Source organism: Passer montanus, unplaced genomic scaffold, assembly GCF_014805655.1.
Source record: "Passer montanus isolate IOZ18808 unplaced genomic scaffold, ASM1480565v1 scaffold38, whole genome shotgun sequence".
In the NCBI taxonomy this organism is placed as follows: Eukaryota; Metazoa; Chordata; class Aves; order Passeriformes; family Passeridae; genus Passer; species Passer montanus.
In genome coordinates, this window is record NW_024368596.1 from 3,424,464 (window position 1) to 3,443,874 (window position 19,411).

General features: G+C 41.3%; 1 protein-coding gene across 2 annotated transcripts in view; it reads left to right on the forward strand.

Moving 5' to 3' along the window:
- The first annotated feature begins 7,717 nt into the window (after window positions 1-7,717).
- Window positions 7,718-19,411, forward strand: part of MTM1 (myotubularin 1) — a 42,114-nt gene continuing 30,420 nt past the window's right edge. For both annotated transcript variants that reach the window (XM_039717374.1, XM_039717375.1), the window contains exons 1-4: window positions 7,718-7,828; window positions 9,854-10,003; window positions 17,979-18,050; window positions 18,928-19,000. In XM_039717374.1, coding sequence (XP_039573308.1) covers window positions 17,988-18,050; window positions 18,928-19,000 — 136 coding nt within the window. In that variant the 5' untranslated portion in view covers window positions 7,718-7,828; window positions 9,854-10,003; window positions 17,979-17,987. The remainder of the gene's footprint in view (window positions 7,829-9,853; window positions 10,004-17,978; window positions 18,051-18,927; window positions 19,001-19,411) is intronic.

Here is a 19,411-nt window from a genome sequence, read left to right on the forward strand (position 1 = left end):
CACCAGTAGGATTTTTCAAGTGTAGTTAAGCAGGACTAGCGGCCACGTCTCATGGGCAGTGGGTTGTGTGTTACCACCAGTAGCTGTGCAGATCCGGGAGGATAAGCTGGTTTTCTGCATGGCTTGTTGTGGGTAAAAAGGGCTGTGAGTCAGGCCCCTTGGTGTCTTAATTTTCCAACCATAAGAGTCAGTTGGCTAATTCTGGCAGGGCTAGCATGCAGCCTGGCAGGTAGGCAGTGGAGGATGAGCCATGGATTCCACCTCTCCTCTGTGCAAGTTCCTTGCTTTACTCAATCCCTTGCTCCTACCTCTGTGATGTGGCACACCTGGCCCTGCCACAGGGCTTGGGCTCACACAGAAAACATGAGCAGGTCACTCTTCTTGGCCAATATTCCTGCCAACAAACTCTTCAAAAATGCCACCTGTGCATCTTGAAGGCAGGTGGAGTCCTACTCCTGCTTCAAACCTGCAACTCAAACCTGACACCTCTTGAGCTCCTAATGGATCATTAATGTACCCAAGATGTAGTGAGACACCATCTGCATCCATGCTTGTCCTGGCACGAAATCAGGCAGGGAGACTCTTTTCATCTTCTTGCACCTAGAAGTTTGATCCCAGAATAATGTTTCAATTTTAATTGTCTGTCAGTTTGTAATTTTATTCCTCTTGTCAACATCCACAAAAAGCACAAGAAGTTTTGCCTCTGGCTGTGGCAGTATTTATAGCTGTAGTACCTCTTGTCCACATCCTGAAATCATCCTCAAACTTAAACTCTGAGCTATCCTAGAGGGCAAATATATTCTTTTATGTATTTTTGTGTATTTTTTGCAGTGCCCAAACAATGAGGCCCTAGTCTCTAGATGCTACCATAAGTCTACTCATAAATAATAGCTCAACACTGAGATTAACACTGCTACACAGAGACCTTCTGATTTGGTACATTAACTTCTTATTCTTTTCATGCTGTGAATGTAAGCTGTAGCTGGAGATAAAAAGTGCTGTGAAGATTACTGTAAATGCTCTGATCTTCTGAACCCTGAATGAGGGTCACTGTTGTATAATAAATTGCATTAAAATATAAATGAAAAGAAATCGTGTACAATTTTTCCAGCAAGAATTATTCACAAGAAGCTTCATGGAAGAAATGACTGCATTAGCTCCAATAAAAGCCATTATTTCTTTCAGGTGGCTGCTTGAAGATTTGCTAATTGTGTGAAGAACCTATATCAGCACCTGATGTGATATTCAGGGCTGCTGAGACCCCACTTTGTCTCAGTGATTTTGCAGAGCTGAGAGAGGGTTTGTTCCACTTATTAGAGCAACCAAAGAAATTCTGCTTCATAATTAAATTATTTTCTCCTATTCACCAGAGTGAAAAGATGTGCCAGGACAAATGGTCCACAGCAGTATGGTTCTTTCAGTCCCACAGGAATGACCCTTGGTCCCACAGGACTTAAGAGAAAGATCTTCATTGATTGCTGCAGTGAAGGTTCCTGCTAGCACCATGAATGCCAGTTGGTTTTAATCCTGCCTGTAAATGGCAATTTTCTCTAACAATGGGAAAGAAAACTGCATTTGAAACCCAGTTTTTCTTCTTCCTACCATGACATATTTAGGCAAAATTACTATGGTGGTGTATTTTCTTTTTCATTATAAAGATGAACACCCCAGAATAACAAGATTACATCCATTTTGCCTACAAAATATGGTAAAGGAAAATTTGAATTAAACCAGAATCAATAAAGCATGAACTTCAGAGAACCCAAAGCTCCTTTCAGTTCCTTGAGCTATGCACTGCTGACAGAGGCTTGAATACAACAAGAAGGTCCTCACTAACACCTGATAGTGAAGAATTTCTTCCAAATTATTGGATCAGCTGGGCTTTAGAGAAAAAGAAGTCAGTGAAGTTGTCATGAGCAGTGCTGCCTGGAACAGCTTGCCCACTCATTGGTTGCCTGTGGTGCACAAGCACTTACTGCTGCTGACAATATGACAGCAAATACTGGAAATCAAACAAAAATATGATCTGATCTAAATAGATGCACTATCCAAAAGAGAAAAGGTTTCAAAATGCTGGTCTTTCTGCAGGTCTCTAGCTGGTCTGTGACCTTGGGACTCGTTGCCATTCAGCAACTGCAATCTGCTGTCTGGAGCTTGTCTGAATTTTGAAGCTACCTCCTCTTTGTTGGGATGACAGCTGAAAGGGGCTGTGTTGTGTTTTCAAAATTCACAGATATTCCACTGTGAGTAGGAAATGCTGCCTTCCTGTCCTGCCCTATCAACTGCTGTGACTCTAGAGCTATAAAACAAAGAGTATTTCTGAATGGAGCATGTATTAGCTCTGCTGTGACAGCCTGTTTCTGTCGTGCTCATTCACATACTAAAAATGATGCTTAAAATAATTCTTACATGCTGAATTGTGAGTGATTCAGACCCTATTGTAAAAGCTTCACATGTGAAACCTTCACATGTGTGGACCTTGACAATAGGACGGGGGTGTTTGGGTGCCATCTTGCAGTTTTCTTTCACTGATAAAACTGTTTGATGCCAAGATGCTTTTGCTTTTACAAGGTGTTTTAACTTCAGCCACTTCACTCCTGCAGTCTCAGCTGCCTGAGTTGTGTCACTGGAGTTCTTTCAGGATTTGAATGAAACCTCAGCCCTTCACAGAACTTCAGAGCACAGAGCAAAAGCAAAGCACTTAACAGGTATTAGTCTAAATGGTCCTTCTCTTTTACAGCTATATTTATACATTTAACAGATAATTTTATATTGCAGTTTGCAATAGAAAGTGGACTGGAAGCTTATGCTTTTGTGTGCTATTTGCTTTAAGATTTTCTTCTATTTCTCTTAAGTTGTAGCATTGTTCTACTAGAATTAATTCCACTAACAGATCAGGTAATTCAGTAGATATTACTGGCTTGCATTTGTTTGGTTCTTCTAATCCAAATACTCCAGTTCTCTTAAAACCTCTATGTACTATGCAAATTAGGTATGATACACGTGAGAACGAGTTTGCTTTTCTGTGAAATGCAGCTATTTCTCAAATAAAACATACTAACTGCTTCTAATATTTGCATACAGAGTATAAGGGGCGGGGGTCCTACATAAATATAGGACCAACACATACCTGATACTAATTTTCCTTGTCTTTGAAGACAAGGAATCAGTGTGTGTCTAGTGGTGACAGCAGATGTGTCTATTTATGTACATACACACAGACAGGTGTATATTACATGCATCAGTGCCAGGTTTTGGTGACAGCAGTGCTGTGTATGCAAAGCCAGGTATCCAAAAGCCAGCTATCATCTGCCTGAAATCACAATAACAAGCATTCAGTCAGTGTTTCTGAAAGTGCTTCCCAAAATACAATTGCTATTTCGAGCTCTTGGGAGCCGCAGGATCCAGAAATACAAGAAACCTCTTATATAACTCACCTTATTGCTATTGTGAGCCAAGCAGAAAGGGGCAATTTTTTTTTTAGGGAGCTATACGTGTTTTATTTGGTGACATGTTACTTGATAAAGAAACAATTAGGCTAATTGAGGGGAAAGCTAGGCAGAAATAGGTTAAAGAGGTCTTAAAGTACAGCTTAAAAGAATTAAATCTGGATGTCTTTATTTAGCAGAGACAAAAATAAACATCAGGTTAGCAAACAAAGGACAATGACAGGAAACAAAGGGTGTAAATAGCACTGTGCTAGAAAAGCAAAAGAATCACTGATATACCATATATTTTCTAATATCTAATTCATAAAAGTAAAAAAAGAAAGTACACATGTGAACATACAGACACATCTATGGATTTGTGATGTTTAACACCGTATTGTCCTTTCCATTTTATCTGTCACAACAGCACCTGAAAACAGCAAGAGAAAATTACTCTGTGGTAAATGGACATAAATAATCTTTAACTTGACCTATGGGCTTGATTTAAAGATGCAGACTCCTCACCTCCACTAAGTTTTTTTTCTCCAGAATTGGAGGAAAATGAGTTAATATTATTATCAGGTATTGTTGTGCTCTCAAACTGCACTTTGATATCATCAATCTCATAATACCTTAGTTCCCCCTGGCATCTCAGTTTTACATGTGTATTTATTATTTGCATTACCATAGTGCTACAAGAGCCTGGTGTGTATCAGGGTCAATACTTTTTATACTTTACAAAGTATGAAATTAGAGAACTGAGGAATACAGGCAGGAGAGGCAGCATAATGAACTGTGATCCTCTATTGTAGACACTGCAAGAAGGAAAAAATTTAAGGAGAGGTTTTAAGGAAAATTGCCAGTAACTTTTGGGCTGTTTGTAGGATTCTTGGAAATAAAAAGGAGCAAGGAGAATGCACAAAAGAACATGTTTAAATGTATTATAAATGGGCTGTGAAAGCTGGCACTGTGAGCTGATTGGAGCTGCAGTTAGATGTCAGCAGGGAAGGGAAATGGCAAGCAGACAGGCTGCCAAGGCCTTCCAAAGCAAAGGCAGGTAGGTGAGGATGCACATGATAGAGTAGGCTGAGCCAGCACAGGGATGAAAAGAGTGGAATAACACGGTGAGAATGACAGACTTAGAAAAATGGTCACTGTAGTAGTGTTCTCAATAAATATGAGTAAGACAAGGTTATATTTTTCAAGGCCAGGGGAAAGGATGTTGCAGTAATTGAGATTTGAGACGATGGGAGTTTTTGCTATACGGACAGATTTAGATATAGTCTGACCATAAAGGGCTAGGGAAAGGTCTGAGTCAAAGATGATTACATACAGGCAGATAACAGCGTAATAGATAAAGTAGAGAGTACTTGTGGGAGAAGGCTTGACACTATTTTAACTGTACTGAGCTGAAAATGACATTAGCATTGTCAATTAACCAGTTTTTATCCAGATGGTGCAGGGATTGGAGGGTGGAGTATTTGTGTGCCGTCTGGGCTGATTACAACTGAGGCACCATATCCTGCAGTGCAACAGTACGAGGAGCAGGCTGAGAAATACAGAGAGAGCCTAAACATCCCCACACCCCACCTTATTAACAAAATGGTAATAATGTTAATAATTTATGGTCTTGCAGATCCAAGGAGCTATTGGGTGAATCGTCAGTCAGGGGACTAAGCACATTTCTTGCAGTTCATGTCACCTTTGGGTGCCTGCCCATGCCTGTGTGGGATTCACAGGACGATTGTGACTGAGTGCAGTGGAAGATGAAGTCACACAGAAGAATCATAGGAAAGTACTAAAGTTTTTTAGGAAAGCAAGTCAATCTGCATTGAGGAGGCATAGCTGGGAAAAACAAATGAGTGGAAAAGGTCACTTGAGCTGTGATCATAGTACACATTATCTGGGGATAAAGCATGGAGTGGCTAGAGCACAGACCCAAGGAGAAAGACCTGTTAATACTGACTGGAAGCCAGAAGGCATGTAAAAAACAGTCCCTCAAAAATGTGCCAGTAGGTGTCTTAGAAATGTTGGAGGAAAAAAGGGACAGGTCAGTCACTGAACAAGGGTGAGTATTTCACTTGACAGATTCAGGTGGAATAATAGTTGTGATCATTAAAGGTCATATGAGCAAGAGGCTGTTTGAGATTTCGTCGTCTGAAAGAAACGCAAAGGGCATGAGCCAGGATGGAAAAAATCTAGGACAAAACTGATGGAAATAAATTTATGAGAACATTTGGGAGAGCACTTTTAGTGATCTGAGTCATGAAGTGTCAGAAATGAGTTCTAGTTCTCATGATGACAGAAAAACCTTTAAAATGTGATTTGAATGAAACCTTGAAAGAATGATCAAGTAAAGGATCCTCTGTGTGTACACACAAATGTGTGTAGACGTATACATATATATACACCACACTGGAATACATCAATGGAAGACTTCAAAACTTCATCAGTGGATTTTTTTAGCTAATCTTTGCTGAGAGGATAATGCCAGAGGCAAAGGTATATCATAGCAGAAGACAGCAGACAAGACTGCTTGTGTGAGGGAGGTGAACATTTCATCTCCTTTTGCTCACTGCTTACTCCTGCTGCTTATTAATATAAAATACACAGTTCCATGCTTGTTGTAAGAAAATATTTTTCACTCCAGAAACATTTTTTTTTTCTGTCATAAGAGGCAGTAACCCAGTTCCCTTGTGTTTTTCTGGTTTTGATTTTCTAAGGTCTTTGGAATTCCAGATGTAAATTGTTGGTAATAAAGGTGACACCTAAAAGTAATGCATAAAATTATTGTTAAAATTACTGTCTTGTGGCTTCTTTTGAAAGTATTTTTTGCCTTGTACAAATGCATGGTTCACCTGAAAGAGCCTTTAGGTCAGAGTCAGCTCTTCAGATGCTTCATTTGTTCAGATGTTGCGGTGGATGTTCTAAGTGTGGGGACACGAGGCTTGAGTCCATTTTTCAGAAGGCTGATTTATTATGTTATATATTATACTAAAATACTACATTAAAACTATACTAAAAGAACAGAGAGAGAAGAATGATCAGAAGGCTACAAAGAACAAGAATAGAAAAGAATGGAATGTATGACAAAATCTTGTGACTGCTCACAGCCTTGGCAGAGGTGGCTGTGATTGGTCATCAATTGAAAACAACCCACAAGGACCAGTGGAAGATGCACCTGTTGCATTCCACAGCAGCAGAGAGTTATTGTTTACATTTCTTTCCTGAGGCCTTCAGTTGTCAGGAAAGGAAAAATCTTTGGAAGAGATCTTCCATAAAATATCATAGCTACATTCATAGAGAAGAAATAACTGCCAAAATGAAACTGGATGAAGACTTTTCCAAGAAGACATGGAAAAGCAGAGGTGGTATGATATCTTTGTGATGCTCATGAACTGGCAGGGGATGACCTTCATCCAGAGGAGCCAGAGCCGGCCCTGCGCAGGTGTGGGGGGAGCACTGCCGGGTCTGTGAGGGCTGCTTAAACTGGGTATGGAGCTCCTAATTGCTCACAAAGGAGCCCAAGTTACTTTTTGTATTATTATTTTTCAAAATCTTTTATTTGATCATCTCTTCTGTGGTATCCAGTCCTGCAAGCAGGGAGGAATTGTCCTTCCACTGATGGGGGACCAAGTTAGAGTTGGCCGCACCACTGAAGAAGCTGAACATTGCTGTTTTGTAGGTCAAAAATATGCTTTATGACATCAAAAGAGCTTGGCAATATCATAAACCCCCTTTCCGAGAGCAGAGACCATCAGGCCACAGAGAGTGCCTGATCTCCACCCTGCCCTTCAGACATGCACAGCTGCTCCTGTACGGGGCCAACAGGCCACTTTAGGGCCAATTTTTATTTAATTTTAATTTTACGTGAATGATACCCCTGCCATTTGCATCACCAATTATTTTACTTCCTTTAGCATAGAGTTTATTCTTGTCCTTTTATTATAGTGTTCATTGGTGTCCAGTGATCATCCAGAGGCCTGGGGTGTGTGATGACTCCATCAGCACGATCCGTTTCACACTGGCCGCACGTCCCTTCCCTCCCCTCCCTTTTCCCCCGGTGTTTCCTTCGGGGCCGCTCTGCGGGGCGGGGACAGCGATGGCCACAGCCCGAGCGCCTCAGGGCACCATTGAGCCCGGCCCGCCCTCACGGCCTGAGGGGCCGCTCCCGCCCCGCCCCTCGGGGAGCCCCGCCCAAGATGTGACACCCCGGGGCCGCCCCTCCGCGGAGCCCCGCCCCCTCCCCCACAGCCCCGCCCCGTTCCCACAGCCCCGCCCCGTTCCCACAGCCCCGCCCCTCGGCCGCAGCTCCCGGCGGCCCCCGCGGTGTGGGAGGGGCGCGGTCCCGTCACGTGAGCGCGGCGTTCGGGCCCGCGGCGGCGGCACGGGAAGGGCCGGTGAGTGCCGGGGAGGGACTGGGGAGCGCCACCGGGGCTGGGACTGCCGGTGTGGGGCTGCTGTGTGTCACTGGGGCCCGGCAGTGCCGGTGCGGGGCCAGGGGGTGTTACTGGGGCCCGGGAGTGCCGGTGCGGGAGCGCTGCTGTCGTTGTGGCCCGGCTGTGCCGGTGCGGGTCTGCTGTGTGTTACTGGGGCCGGTGCGGGGCCGGGCAGTGCCGGGGCGGCAGCCCGGCTTTGCGGGAGCTGTGTGTCGTTGGAGCGTCGGTGCGGGGCCCGGCGGTGTCCTGCGGGGTCCGGGCGGTGTCCGTCGGTGGGTCCGGGCGGTGTCCGTCCGTGGGTCCGGGCGGTGTCCGTCCGTGGGTCCGGGCGGTGTCCGTCCGTGGGTCCGGGCGGTGTCCGTGGCTCTGGGCAGTGTCCGTGGGGCGCAGCGGCTGGCGGGGCTCGGTTGCCCGGGCTCTTTGTGGCCGCTCGGCTCCGGCTCTCCCGATTCCCACCCCGGTGTGCAGCATCCGTCCGGGAGCGAGACGCTGCTGAAGTGTGCCTCAGCAAAGACACCTCTGAAGTGTCATTTGTACCTTTCCTGTTCGGTCCTCTCCGTGATGTGAAAATATCCCGAGTGCTCTTGGTTCGCTTTCAGACCTTTAAGCCGCTGTAGTGTTCATTTCTGACTGGCTTAAATTTTGTTCTGAGGCATGTGACTTATTTCAGTGTTCACGACTGAAAAGCTGAAACCTTCCATTTCAGAGGAAACTTTTAGTTGATTTAAAGCAAGAAATTATTCTTGAAGATAACAGATCTTCTACTTGCTGGTTTTTGTGTTGTGGCAGTCAAAAGGCATGTTTTCTACTTTCTGTGGGTGGTGGATTTTGCTTTGTTGGTGTGGGCTTTCTTCAGATGTGTGTGTTTTAAGAGCATAAGAAGGGTGTTAGCTTTTTTCACAGAAAACCCCATTTTTCTTAGTGCTATAAAAGCAGCATAGGCAAACTCAGTGTTAAAATTGTGAGAATGTTTTGTCGTGGGTCTGTAGATTGGGTTGCCACAATAGGCACTGACAAAAACTGGATGTTTAAAAAGTCGCTTGGCTCCGTGACACAGCTCCTTTTCTGGGGCAGGAATTGTGCCCGTTGCTTGCTAGTGGTCATACATCTGTTTATCATTAGCCATATTCAGAGGACCAGGTATCTGATGGTACAGGAATGGTATGATGTAAAACCAGAACCTCTTCCTTGCTACAGTTTTCTTTTTAAAGTTAATTTGTATTTAGGTGGTTAAAAAGGTTAGGCTGTACATTTATTAACAGAGTCCCAACACACGGAATTTCTGGCGCTGTGTGTGACTTCATTGTGTGGCAGGTGTCCCAGGAGATGAGCTACAGAGCTGCTTTCAGTAAAATGTAGAATTCTCCCTGTTTGCACTGTTTATCAATCTGTGCTTGGTCAGAAGGAAACTTGCAGAAAACACTCACTGAAGACATGGGCATGTAGCATCTCAAGGTAGATCAAACCCTGTGCTATTGTATTCTGTATGTAGAGTTACAGAGTTAATTACCAACAGTTAATTTAGACTGCACAACTGATTTAATGAGAAGTAACTGTAAAACTGTAGGTATTGTGTGAGTTGTTTCAAAGGACACAAAATACTAGTTTCTTTAAGAATTTGAATCGGGTAGAAAGAAGTTTTTTGTTTCATGGTCTATTGCTTCTGACTTTGCCAAGTTACAGAGCTTTTCATATGAAAGTCATTCCTAAGTGTGTTTGGGAAAGGAAACTGATTAGCAACATTTTAAAACCAGTTCTTAAGAGTTTTAGAAGAGAAAGTTCTCAATTCTACCTACTTGATGCCAAGCCTCCTGACATAAGGTAGCACACAAAAAGAACTAGTAGTGTTTGTTTCCTTTCTCCAGATTGTTTTTGATAGCAGCTATTCTGGGATTTTGCTTCCTTTCTGAAGTTTTCAAAAGTAATGTCAATTGAAATTTTCTGGCAGTGCTAACAATGTCTTCCTACCTGTTCCATTCCTGTTAGGGGCCAGCTACAGCACAAAACTCAAATGTTGTTGTAAAGTTGAAGGAATGAACACAAGTTTCCTGACACCTGACACTGAAGTGGGCATCTGTTTTATACAACAGAAATGACTGGTTGAAGCTGGAGACTTCTGAGCAAGAGAGAACAAAAGTAAGTGCCTTTTAGCAGACTGTAGTACACTTCTGTGTGAGACAGAATGTGATTTTCCCCAACTATATCTAAGTAACTCATGTGTGATGTTATTGCATGTAGAGACTGGAAAGGCTGTACAGCAGAGACTGGGATGTCACTGGCCCCATCAGTGTGGGAAGTGTCTGAGTTTCTGTGCCTGCTGCTTGAAAGAGAGCACCTCCAGAAGTGTGGTGCTGCCCTGTGAGTGACTTAGGCAGGGTAGTCCCAATGTCTCCTTCCTTAGGGATGGAACCCAGCAATGATTTGTAAATGGCTTTGTCGTAGTCTATGAAATCATAGTCCACTTAGTCTGCTTTTTAAAGTACACCAGCTCAGAATGGTACTTTTTCCTTGGCATTATATGTATTCATGTAGTGGAAGATGGAACTAAACAGCAGATGGAAGAGGATGAGTGATGGGTTGTACATGTTCTTAAAGGAAAGTTGGGAGGAAGGTAGGGGGATGTAGTTTTAACTGTTACAGTGTCATTTTTGAATACAGTATATCATTGCATAACAGATGCAATTTCCATCTCTCCTGTGGAATCATCACTTAAATCTTTAGCAGCAGAACTACAGTGGCCTAAGGGGATGTCTTTCAAGAAGAATGAGCAGAGAGCAACTGAAGGCTTTCTTAATAGGAAACTGGGAAGCTGTGTTTGCTGTCCCATAGGCTTTCCTGTCAACTGCATCAGCTTCTGACAATGTGGGAGGTATGCATTCCCTGCAGGGGATGCAGAGCAGTGAAAATAGACTGGGTGGGTTTAGAAAGCCACGGATCAGCCTTCAGGCATAGTTTTCTTACAGATGTAATGTTGATTCTAGAGGTAATCTGACAAATGCTTCCTTAAAAAACCTACTCACTTCTGTCACATCACCTAATCTAGGTAGATTTAGCTGTTGGAGGGAAAACCACTGCTTGCTTTGATCCACTCACAGGACTGAACTTCCACTCTAGAACTCAGCTAGCAGAATAAATACTAAGAAGCAGTCCAGGAAAAAAGATAATCATGGCAAGTGGAAGGTTGTACACATAGAACAAATACAAGATTGGAAATAAGTGAGTACAAGTGGACAGAACTGATTGTTAGCATAAATTGCAAGAAATAGAACAATTGCTGGTAAGCAGGCCTTAGAAAATAATTATATGTATTACTACTAAAGAATGTGTTGCTTTTATTTGCAACACAAAAATGATCTAACTATCAGATCCATGATGGCATGTGTTCTACTCTGTCACCTCTCTTTGTGAGAGGACTTACAGTTCTCTTAAAAGAGTAATGTTACAGATCTTTAGTTAGGTCTTCTTGAAAGTCGTGATTTACTTTGAAAATAGGGTGGGAGTTAATTTCCACGTTAAAACAGTAAAACAAAAAATTGCAAAAGCAGACAGGAGAAATATCAATCAAGACAGAACTGAGATTTTTTTTTTTTTACTTCCTCCAGCTATTCTTTATTCAATATCTGCATTCCATGTACAGGCTACAAGAGTTTTTTTCTTTTTAAGAACTTATACATAGAAGTGCATAGAATCTGGTGGCACTGAGAACTTTTCTGCCAAATTTTCTGCCAAGTCTTTTCTTTTGCTGCCGTTTGTAGATTTCCATTGTCAGGATAACCAGTTTTTGTTAGTGCAAGATCTTCCTTCTGGTATCTTAAAAACTCCCTGCTGTAGTGAGCCTGTGAAAGGTTCACCATAGCAGCGAGTGGGCAGGCAGCTGACACACTTGTAATTGGTTTGGTGATTTAGTAGTCACTTGACTGTTGTGAATTTTGTTTGTTTGTATTTGTTTGTGTTGAATCCTTTGGGGACAGTGACTTGACCTGTCAAATGCAGGGCTCATTAGAGAACAAGAGGATGCTTTTTCTGGGAGAGGGAGCGTTTCTGGCTCTTCACAAACAAATTCAGCAGTCTGTGTTGAGTTGTGCAGCTGCTGTACAGTCTAGCAGAAAATTGGCAACAATTCTGAAGTGCATTTTTCTTAGGATGGGAAGCCTGATGTAGAATTGGTGCTGAACAAACAGCTTCAGAGCGAAAGTGTTTTTGTGATACTGTTTTTGTAGGATACAGGTTTTTTAATATAGTGATTATTGATGAATTTGATTTAACTGACTTGGAAACCTCCGTGCAGAAGGGCAGATAGATTCTGCATGGACAGTATTCCATTGAGGCTTGCACTGTTGGCTTGCTTTGTGTGTTCTGGTTCCATCTTGATTTGATAAGGCTTTCAAAGAGACTTGAAAGCTCATATGGCTTCCCTGGAAAATGTAGATTTAATAAGTACATGTGAATAGGGAATATTATTTAGACATTAAGGGAGAAAACCCACTAGTGGCATAATCCAGTCTCAGATCAGTAGAATCACGAGGATCGTTTGAGGGAAGCTGAGAGCTGTGACCTCCATTACTAAGAGGTTATGCTTGGAAGGGTTTTAGACCCTGTAGCAGTGATGGTAAAGCAGAAACAGGAGGTTCTGTGATCTACCAATTGAGATAAGAGAGCACAAACAACATCATTATGGTTAATGATCTTGGACTGGAATATCTCTCCTGTGAAGACAGGCTGAGGGTTGGGGATGTTCAGCCTGGAGAAGAGAAGATTCCAGGAAGACCTTATAGCACTTTCCAGTACCTAAAGGGAGTCCAAATGAAAGATGGGCACAAGGTTTTTATCAGGCCCTATTTTGACAGGACACAGGTGATGATTTAATGTAAGAGATGATCAATTTAGGCTGGTTAAAGGAAAAAGCTTTTCACGAGGATGGTGAAACACTGTCACAGGTTGCTCAGAGAGGATGCCTCATCCCTGGAAACATTTGAGGTGAGGTTGGACAGGGCCCTGAGCGACCTGATCTACTTAAAGATGCCCCTGCTCATTGCAGGGGGATTGGAGCAGGTGACTTAGAGAGGTCCCTTCCACCCCAAGTAGTTTTGCTTCTAAATCTCCCCTGCACTGGTGTCTTTCACTATTGCAGGAAATTGTTGTTGGGTTTCTGTCCTTTGGAAATATATATCAACAAGTATTTCTCTGGGGTTTTAGCTGTTTGCATATTTTAACTTCTTTGTAATTGGAATGCTCTGCTTTATGCTACTTTTCTTTTTTTTTTTTTGTAGCATTGTAACTTTGGAGACTTCTGCTACCTTATCTTTGTTTCTGAGTATAGTTCCTTTGTGCTAAAATACAACTGGCTAAATGAGCTTGAAAGAGATGTATTTGTTTCTGTAGACTTGGTTAGTTGGTTGTGGCACTGTTGTCTTACTGTGTTTCATTTGGTTTTGTTGGTGCTGTTTGGTTAGGGTCAGCTGATGTCTGGAAAACTGCCTTCAGTGCCTTAGATCATTCTTGTGTCTGGTTTTGTACCCCTGTATGTCTTTATATCTTACCCTAAAATTTTATTAAGCTTTAGTGAATAATGAATGTCTACTCTTGACTTCATTGGATTAAATATGTATTTACCAGTGTTAACATGCTGGTGCTTACTTTGGTGACTCTGGTAACTTAGATGCTGCTGTTGGCTTGACACTTCAGGACTGCTGCTTTTCCATATATATTTTGTAAAGGATTAATGTTCTTTTCTGCTTAATACTTAGAGTGAAATACTTTTGTTTGCCTTTTTCCTTCGTGATTGTCCTAGCTTAACTTTGATACTGTCTTAGAAATTCCTAGAGTTCTGCACTATTCTGCATGTTATTTCTGAAATCCTGCCTATTATGTGTTATCTCATCTGTGCAGTTATGGTTCTGACACACATGCCTTTGGTTTTAGGACTTTGTATTTTATGTTTTTAATTTTGTATAGGAGACACAAGGCAGTATATTCATACTGGCTCTCTATGTTGTTACTGTAGCTAGGAAAGCTCAACATACCTTTTAAACATTGCTCTGTGTCTCCATTCCCATGAATCCTAGGAAGCACAAGTATAAATATCTTGTTTAATGAAAACACAGATTCCAAGTAGTTTGTTATTGTAAGATCACTGGAGCCTCCATTTCTTGATAGTGTTACTATATTAAGTTCTGATAACTTTAACAAAGCTTTGTTTATCAGCTCAAGTTAAATCCAGTAAAATTGCTTTGTCTCCTTGCTATTCTAGATTCAGGAATGAATGTTCAACTATTGCTAACTGCAGAATATCACAAACAAAGTTGTCTGATTTGTTTTAAATTTGCAGAGTAAGTCTCTGTTCAGCTGCTGGGAAGTGTGAGTTTCGTATGGTTATCAATTTTTGTGCAAGTCTAGAAGTACACATGAGTGATACTGGGGAATAAAATGTGCTTGCAGTGGAAAACTACTTGAAAGGTGTCTCCTGTGTGGAAGGACTACTGCTGCTCCATGATAATGAGAAAGTTGTAGCTATTTTAAGACTGTGGTGGAGTATGTTTTTTTGAATTGTTCATGGCAATATTGCTTTGGATGGCTGCCAGAAGCTGCATCTACAATTAGACAGATTAAGAAATAATATTTTAAAAAGGAAATATTTCATGTTCATTTTAAATGTTTTTGAAAACTTGTTTTCTCTTGATATAGAGAAGTTCACTTCCTTTAGGGTGTGCCCTTGTTTGATGGATACTTTTAATGAGAACTTAATCTTGTCTATTGTCTGAAGGTCACAGACACATAATCCAGTTAGGTGGGGACTTGAGGAGGCCTACAGTTCAACCTCCTGCTCAAAGCAGGATCAGAACCAGTTGTTCACAGCTCTGTCCAGCTGGGTCTTAGAAACCTCTGGGGATGAAGGCTGCAGCTTCATTGGGGCCTGTTTTCACAGCCTGACTGCCTTACAGTGCAAAAGAAGGGCTTTGTTGTTCTTTTTTTCCCCAGAAATCAAGCTGGACTCTAGTTTGTTTTGATTTCTGTTGTATCTTGTCACTCACTACTTTGAAGACCCTGCTCTGCCTTCTCAGCAAGTGCCTCAAAGGCAGCAGTGAGCAGCTGTGAGGTCCCACTGAAGCTGTCTCCTCTTCAGGCTGGACAATTCCCAGCTTAGGAATTTAGGAGGGGAATGTTCTGCTCCTCTTGGGGAACCTCAGCTGGACTCATTGCAATTTATCAATGCCTGTCTTGTACTGGGGTCCAAAACACTGTTCTAAACGCTGTCTAATGAGTGCTCTGTAACTAATTACTAGGACTTAGTTTACTTATGGAAATGTGGGTGGTTATAAATATGCTTATTTGTATTTGGGATTTTTAGGTATGACTAGATTTCAAAGCAAATTTTTTTAACATTAGAAGTATTCTTCCACTTACATACTGATGAAATTAAGTCACATTAATTTTAGTGAAAATGTTTGATGGATTTAAAAAATACTGTCACAGATAACACCTTGTCTTCATTACATATTTATTCAACTTGATTAGCTCTGAATAAGTCTAATTTGCATCACTGAAGTGTTGGAAATGAAACAGAGTAGTTGGCTGTAATTCTAGAGTGAAGTTTTCTATAGAAATTGAAGTCACATAAGCAATTTTTCACTGTGAGGTATGATTAAAGAAATGGGTCTCAGGGAGAGTTGGGGGAGTCTGACACAAAGTAACTTGCATGCACAGAAACATAAACATCTGCAGCAAGACCACACACATCTTGTTTGCTTGAAGCGGCCTGGTGGGGTGGCAGCTTGGGGGGAAGGGAAGCTCTGTCTTGCTGTATTGTCAGGTTCCTCAAAGAGAATTTTTTTCCTGAGAACCTGACAGGACCTCTGCCTATTTATTTTAACTTTTCCACATCTCAGTGTGAATTATAGTCAGTGTTGTGGATTGTTTCAGAATCTTAACTCACCTCATGTAATGCTGCAGTTCAGCCCTGACTTAGTGAATGTGCAAGTAAGGGAAGGAAATAATAAAGAAATCAAAGGAGCAGACAGAAGGCTTTTGAAACACTTGGTGCTGTTCCCTGTGTGAGCAGCAGGAGTACACTGTGATTGGAAGGCACCAGGAGTGTCCAAACAAGCTTTTGTTTTCCTGAGCTTTGGCAGTGGGCTGGCTCTGAGGTGAGTGTCCAGGTCCTGGCTGGGCTCCCCCTGTGGCCTTGCTGCTGGAGGAGCTGTGGTTGCAAGATCAACAGCCAGCTCGGGTGTGCCAGTACCTGCTGCAGTCAGAATTTCCATTTTGCAGTGCAGATCTGTTCAGGGTTGTCACATCCTTTAAAAGGCACTTTTCTAGGGCTTGTTTGTGCTCACTTGTCTCTTGTGGTTGGTGCAGCCTTAATTTAAATTTACGTGAGCTCCAGTTTAGAGCTGTAGTGACTTGGTCTCTGCTGACATAGAAAAACTGGGGCTGCTGTGCCTTCATCTCACCTGGCATTTCTCATTTAAAATACGGAAAAAAGGACACTTCCTATGGATTTTTTTTTAAAAAACAACCTTCTGAATGAATATGCCTTTTACATTTATAAAATCTTAAACTTCTATAAATTGAAGAATCTTATCTGAGCAAGTATTGGATGTTGAGGAGTTGGCATGGCAATACAGAAGAAGTTGAGTGGACTTTAAGTTTATAGTATGTAAGATATTGCAAGAAAGGAAAAGCTGTGAAAATATCTTCTCTTAATATTCTATGGTCAAAATATTAGACACCACTGTTGCAACAGTATTTCTGTGTAGGGTAGTTTGAAAGGATAATGATTTAATTTTGATTGCTAATACCTTTTAATTGAAATTATTGGCATTGCACTGAAAGCAGTTCAGTGCCCCTGTTTCAGTGTTTAGAGAAAGTTAAGATTGCTGGACACCAAGCAGGGAGGTGTGCACCCTCTGTGTGCAGGGTCACACAGGCTCTGTGGCATTCAAAGCTTTTTTGTCTTCATTTCTTCAACTGAATATGTGTTCCTTCGTTTTTGTGGAGGGATGTGATTTTGTACTGGTAAACTGTATCACTGAATATTGCAGTTTTAAACACAATGTCAGGTTTCCTGCGTTCTTAGTGAGATATGAAGGATTTGGGTAACAACCCTGTAGAACTTCAGGATGTGGCACAGACACATTTGTGTACTGTTAAAGTAATGTCAAAGCATTTTCACTGTCAGCCCAATGTTACACAGGAGTGTGGGGCTGCTTTTCATGGTGCAGAGTTCTGGCCAAACTTTCCAGTGTTGAGAGGGGAGAGATAGTGCTTTTTAAAGACTACAAATTTGTGCAATAGAAACAAAGACTGTGTAGTCTGTAACCATCTTCCCCCCCAAACAAACAAACAGAAGCTCTTCAAGACTGCTGTGTGATGTCAGATCAGTTGATGAAGGGTGTGTGAGTAGTGAAAGGGAAGTGTTTTCCCACTGTTAGTTCTAAAATTCCCTTGTGCACTGTTGGGAAATTAAGGTGATGCAGCCTCTGTCACACAAGATTTTGTCTTTAATTAATACCATTTTAAAAAAAGAAAGAATATCCTTTTCCTTTAAATGCATAAAGGTTGTTCAGACCAGAAGGCTGGACACTCATTCTTTTGGTGTACTAACTGAAGCTTCAGTCAGGAAATGGGGGATTTTTTTTAAACAGAGAAGTACTGTGGAAGCCCTTCTTTTTCTTGTATTTTTTAGACTTGAACCACATGAGTGTATTGACATGATTGTGAGTTCAAGAGCTGTGCAATAATACTCCAAGTAGGTAGCATTTCATAATATGTGTATGCAGTGACTTAAAACAAGCACTCTAATGTCTGTTTACTGAACCAATACTCGTGTTCCAACATCGGAATTCCATTCCAGAACTTGAGTCAGAATACTCCTTATAATAAGACCCAATTGCAAAGCTTGTAATGAATTTCTTGTTAGATTTGGATGTTTTTGAATAGTAACCTTCAATTACAAGGGATTGTGTAATTTTTTGAATTATTGGTAGCTTGCAAAACATTCTTTTAAGTTCTTGATGTCTACCTGTGGACCTCAAAAGTCTAAAATCTCTCCTGGAAATAGTCTTGTAGCTCAGGAGGTAGTTTAAGTCTTCAATTTGTGTTTACTTATCAGATACCCGGCATGGCCTCATCATCAACACCTAAATATAATTCAAACTCCTTGGAAAACTCCTCAAGTAAACAGGTAAGTGTAACTTTTTTCATGTTTAGTTTTCTACATCAGAGTTCCCAGAGAGCATTGTCTTGCATATTTGGTTAGAAAAATAAGTATTTAAATGGCTTCTTGAATGTATATATTTATTTTTATTGTTAAAATTCTAATGCAGTTAACTGAGATGATTTAAATATCTTTTGGAGTGGATGGGCAAAGTATTTGGTATCATAACTAACAAGAGGTTCCTTAAAATCAGTTCTAATGTAATTACTCTAACCCTTACTTTCTACCTTAAAATATCCTGTGGCATTCTTGAAAATTTTTGGCACTTTCTTGCCTTTAATTCTGTATTTCAATTGCTAAGTTATACCTTGCTATATTTGTCTGGCTCATTTTTAAGATGTTCATCTAGAGTGAAAAATATATTGAAACAATCGAAGTTTCATGTCTCTCTGCTTTCTGATGCTGTGCAGCTGAAGAAAATGTAACCAGGGTGCAAGAAAACAGTAGAGTGTGTGTGATAGTTGTGAGTACATTGCTTAAGTAATTGCAGTTGATTTGTTCTTCCAAGCCCAACGTACTTGGAAAAATAAATGCACACAACTTCCAGAGAACGTAGAGGATAGAGGTTTAATTCCAATTTAATACAAATAACTGACTATTCTGTTAAGAGAGGTTAAAGCCTGCTTATGTTTCAGATCTGCTCAACCTTTAAACATTTCATAGTTGGATTGTAAGATAGTGGTGTGTATTCCTGTTTTGGTTCAGTCTGTGAATTCCTGTGAATTTGGCAAAAACTGTTCTTTCCCATGCAGGAATTACCTTTAAGTTTGGTGGTTTTTATTTTCAGTCTGGAACTTGAAATGGTAAATAAACTGTGATGTGCTGTTGTGCTTCTCTTCTTTAGACTCTAAAAGATGGAGCTAATTGGGAACAAAATGAAGAAATACCTCGTCTGCCAGGGGAGACCAGGGTTACAGGTATGAAGCTCAATAGGTGCCTGATACAGGGATGTTCAGCAGTCTGGCAAACACTTGTATCTCACTGAATTGTTTTGTAATTTGAACTGGTTTGGGCTGGGGGCAAAGGTAAGTCATGCTGAAATGTCATGAGTTTTTCAAAGAAATGGTGAAAGATTCTTTTTATCACTTACCACAAATAACTTTTAAGTGTTTAAAGTCTTGGCTTCTACGCATGCCAGATCTTCCCATAGAAAGAAATTGCAAGTTGTGTCCTAATTGTAGCTACGGATTAAACAGCACATGTTGAGTGATGAGAGCTCCTCCAAGCTTTCTGAAGTCAAGGGAATTCTATGTTCTATCCACTATGCATTGATACCTTGTAGAGTGGTGTAGAATTTAAGCCTAAATGTGAATTCCCAAACTACCACC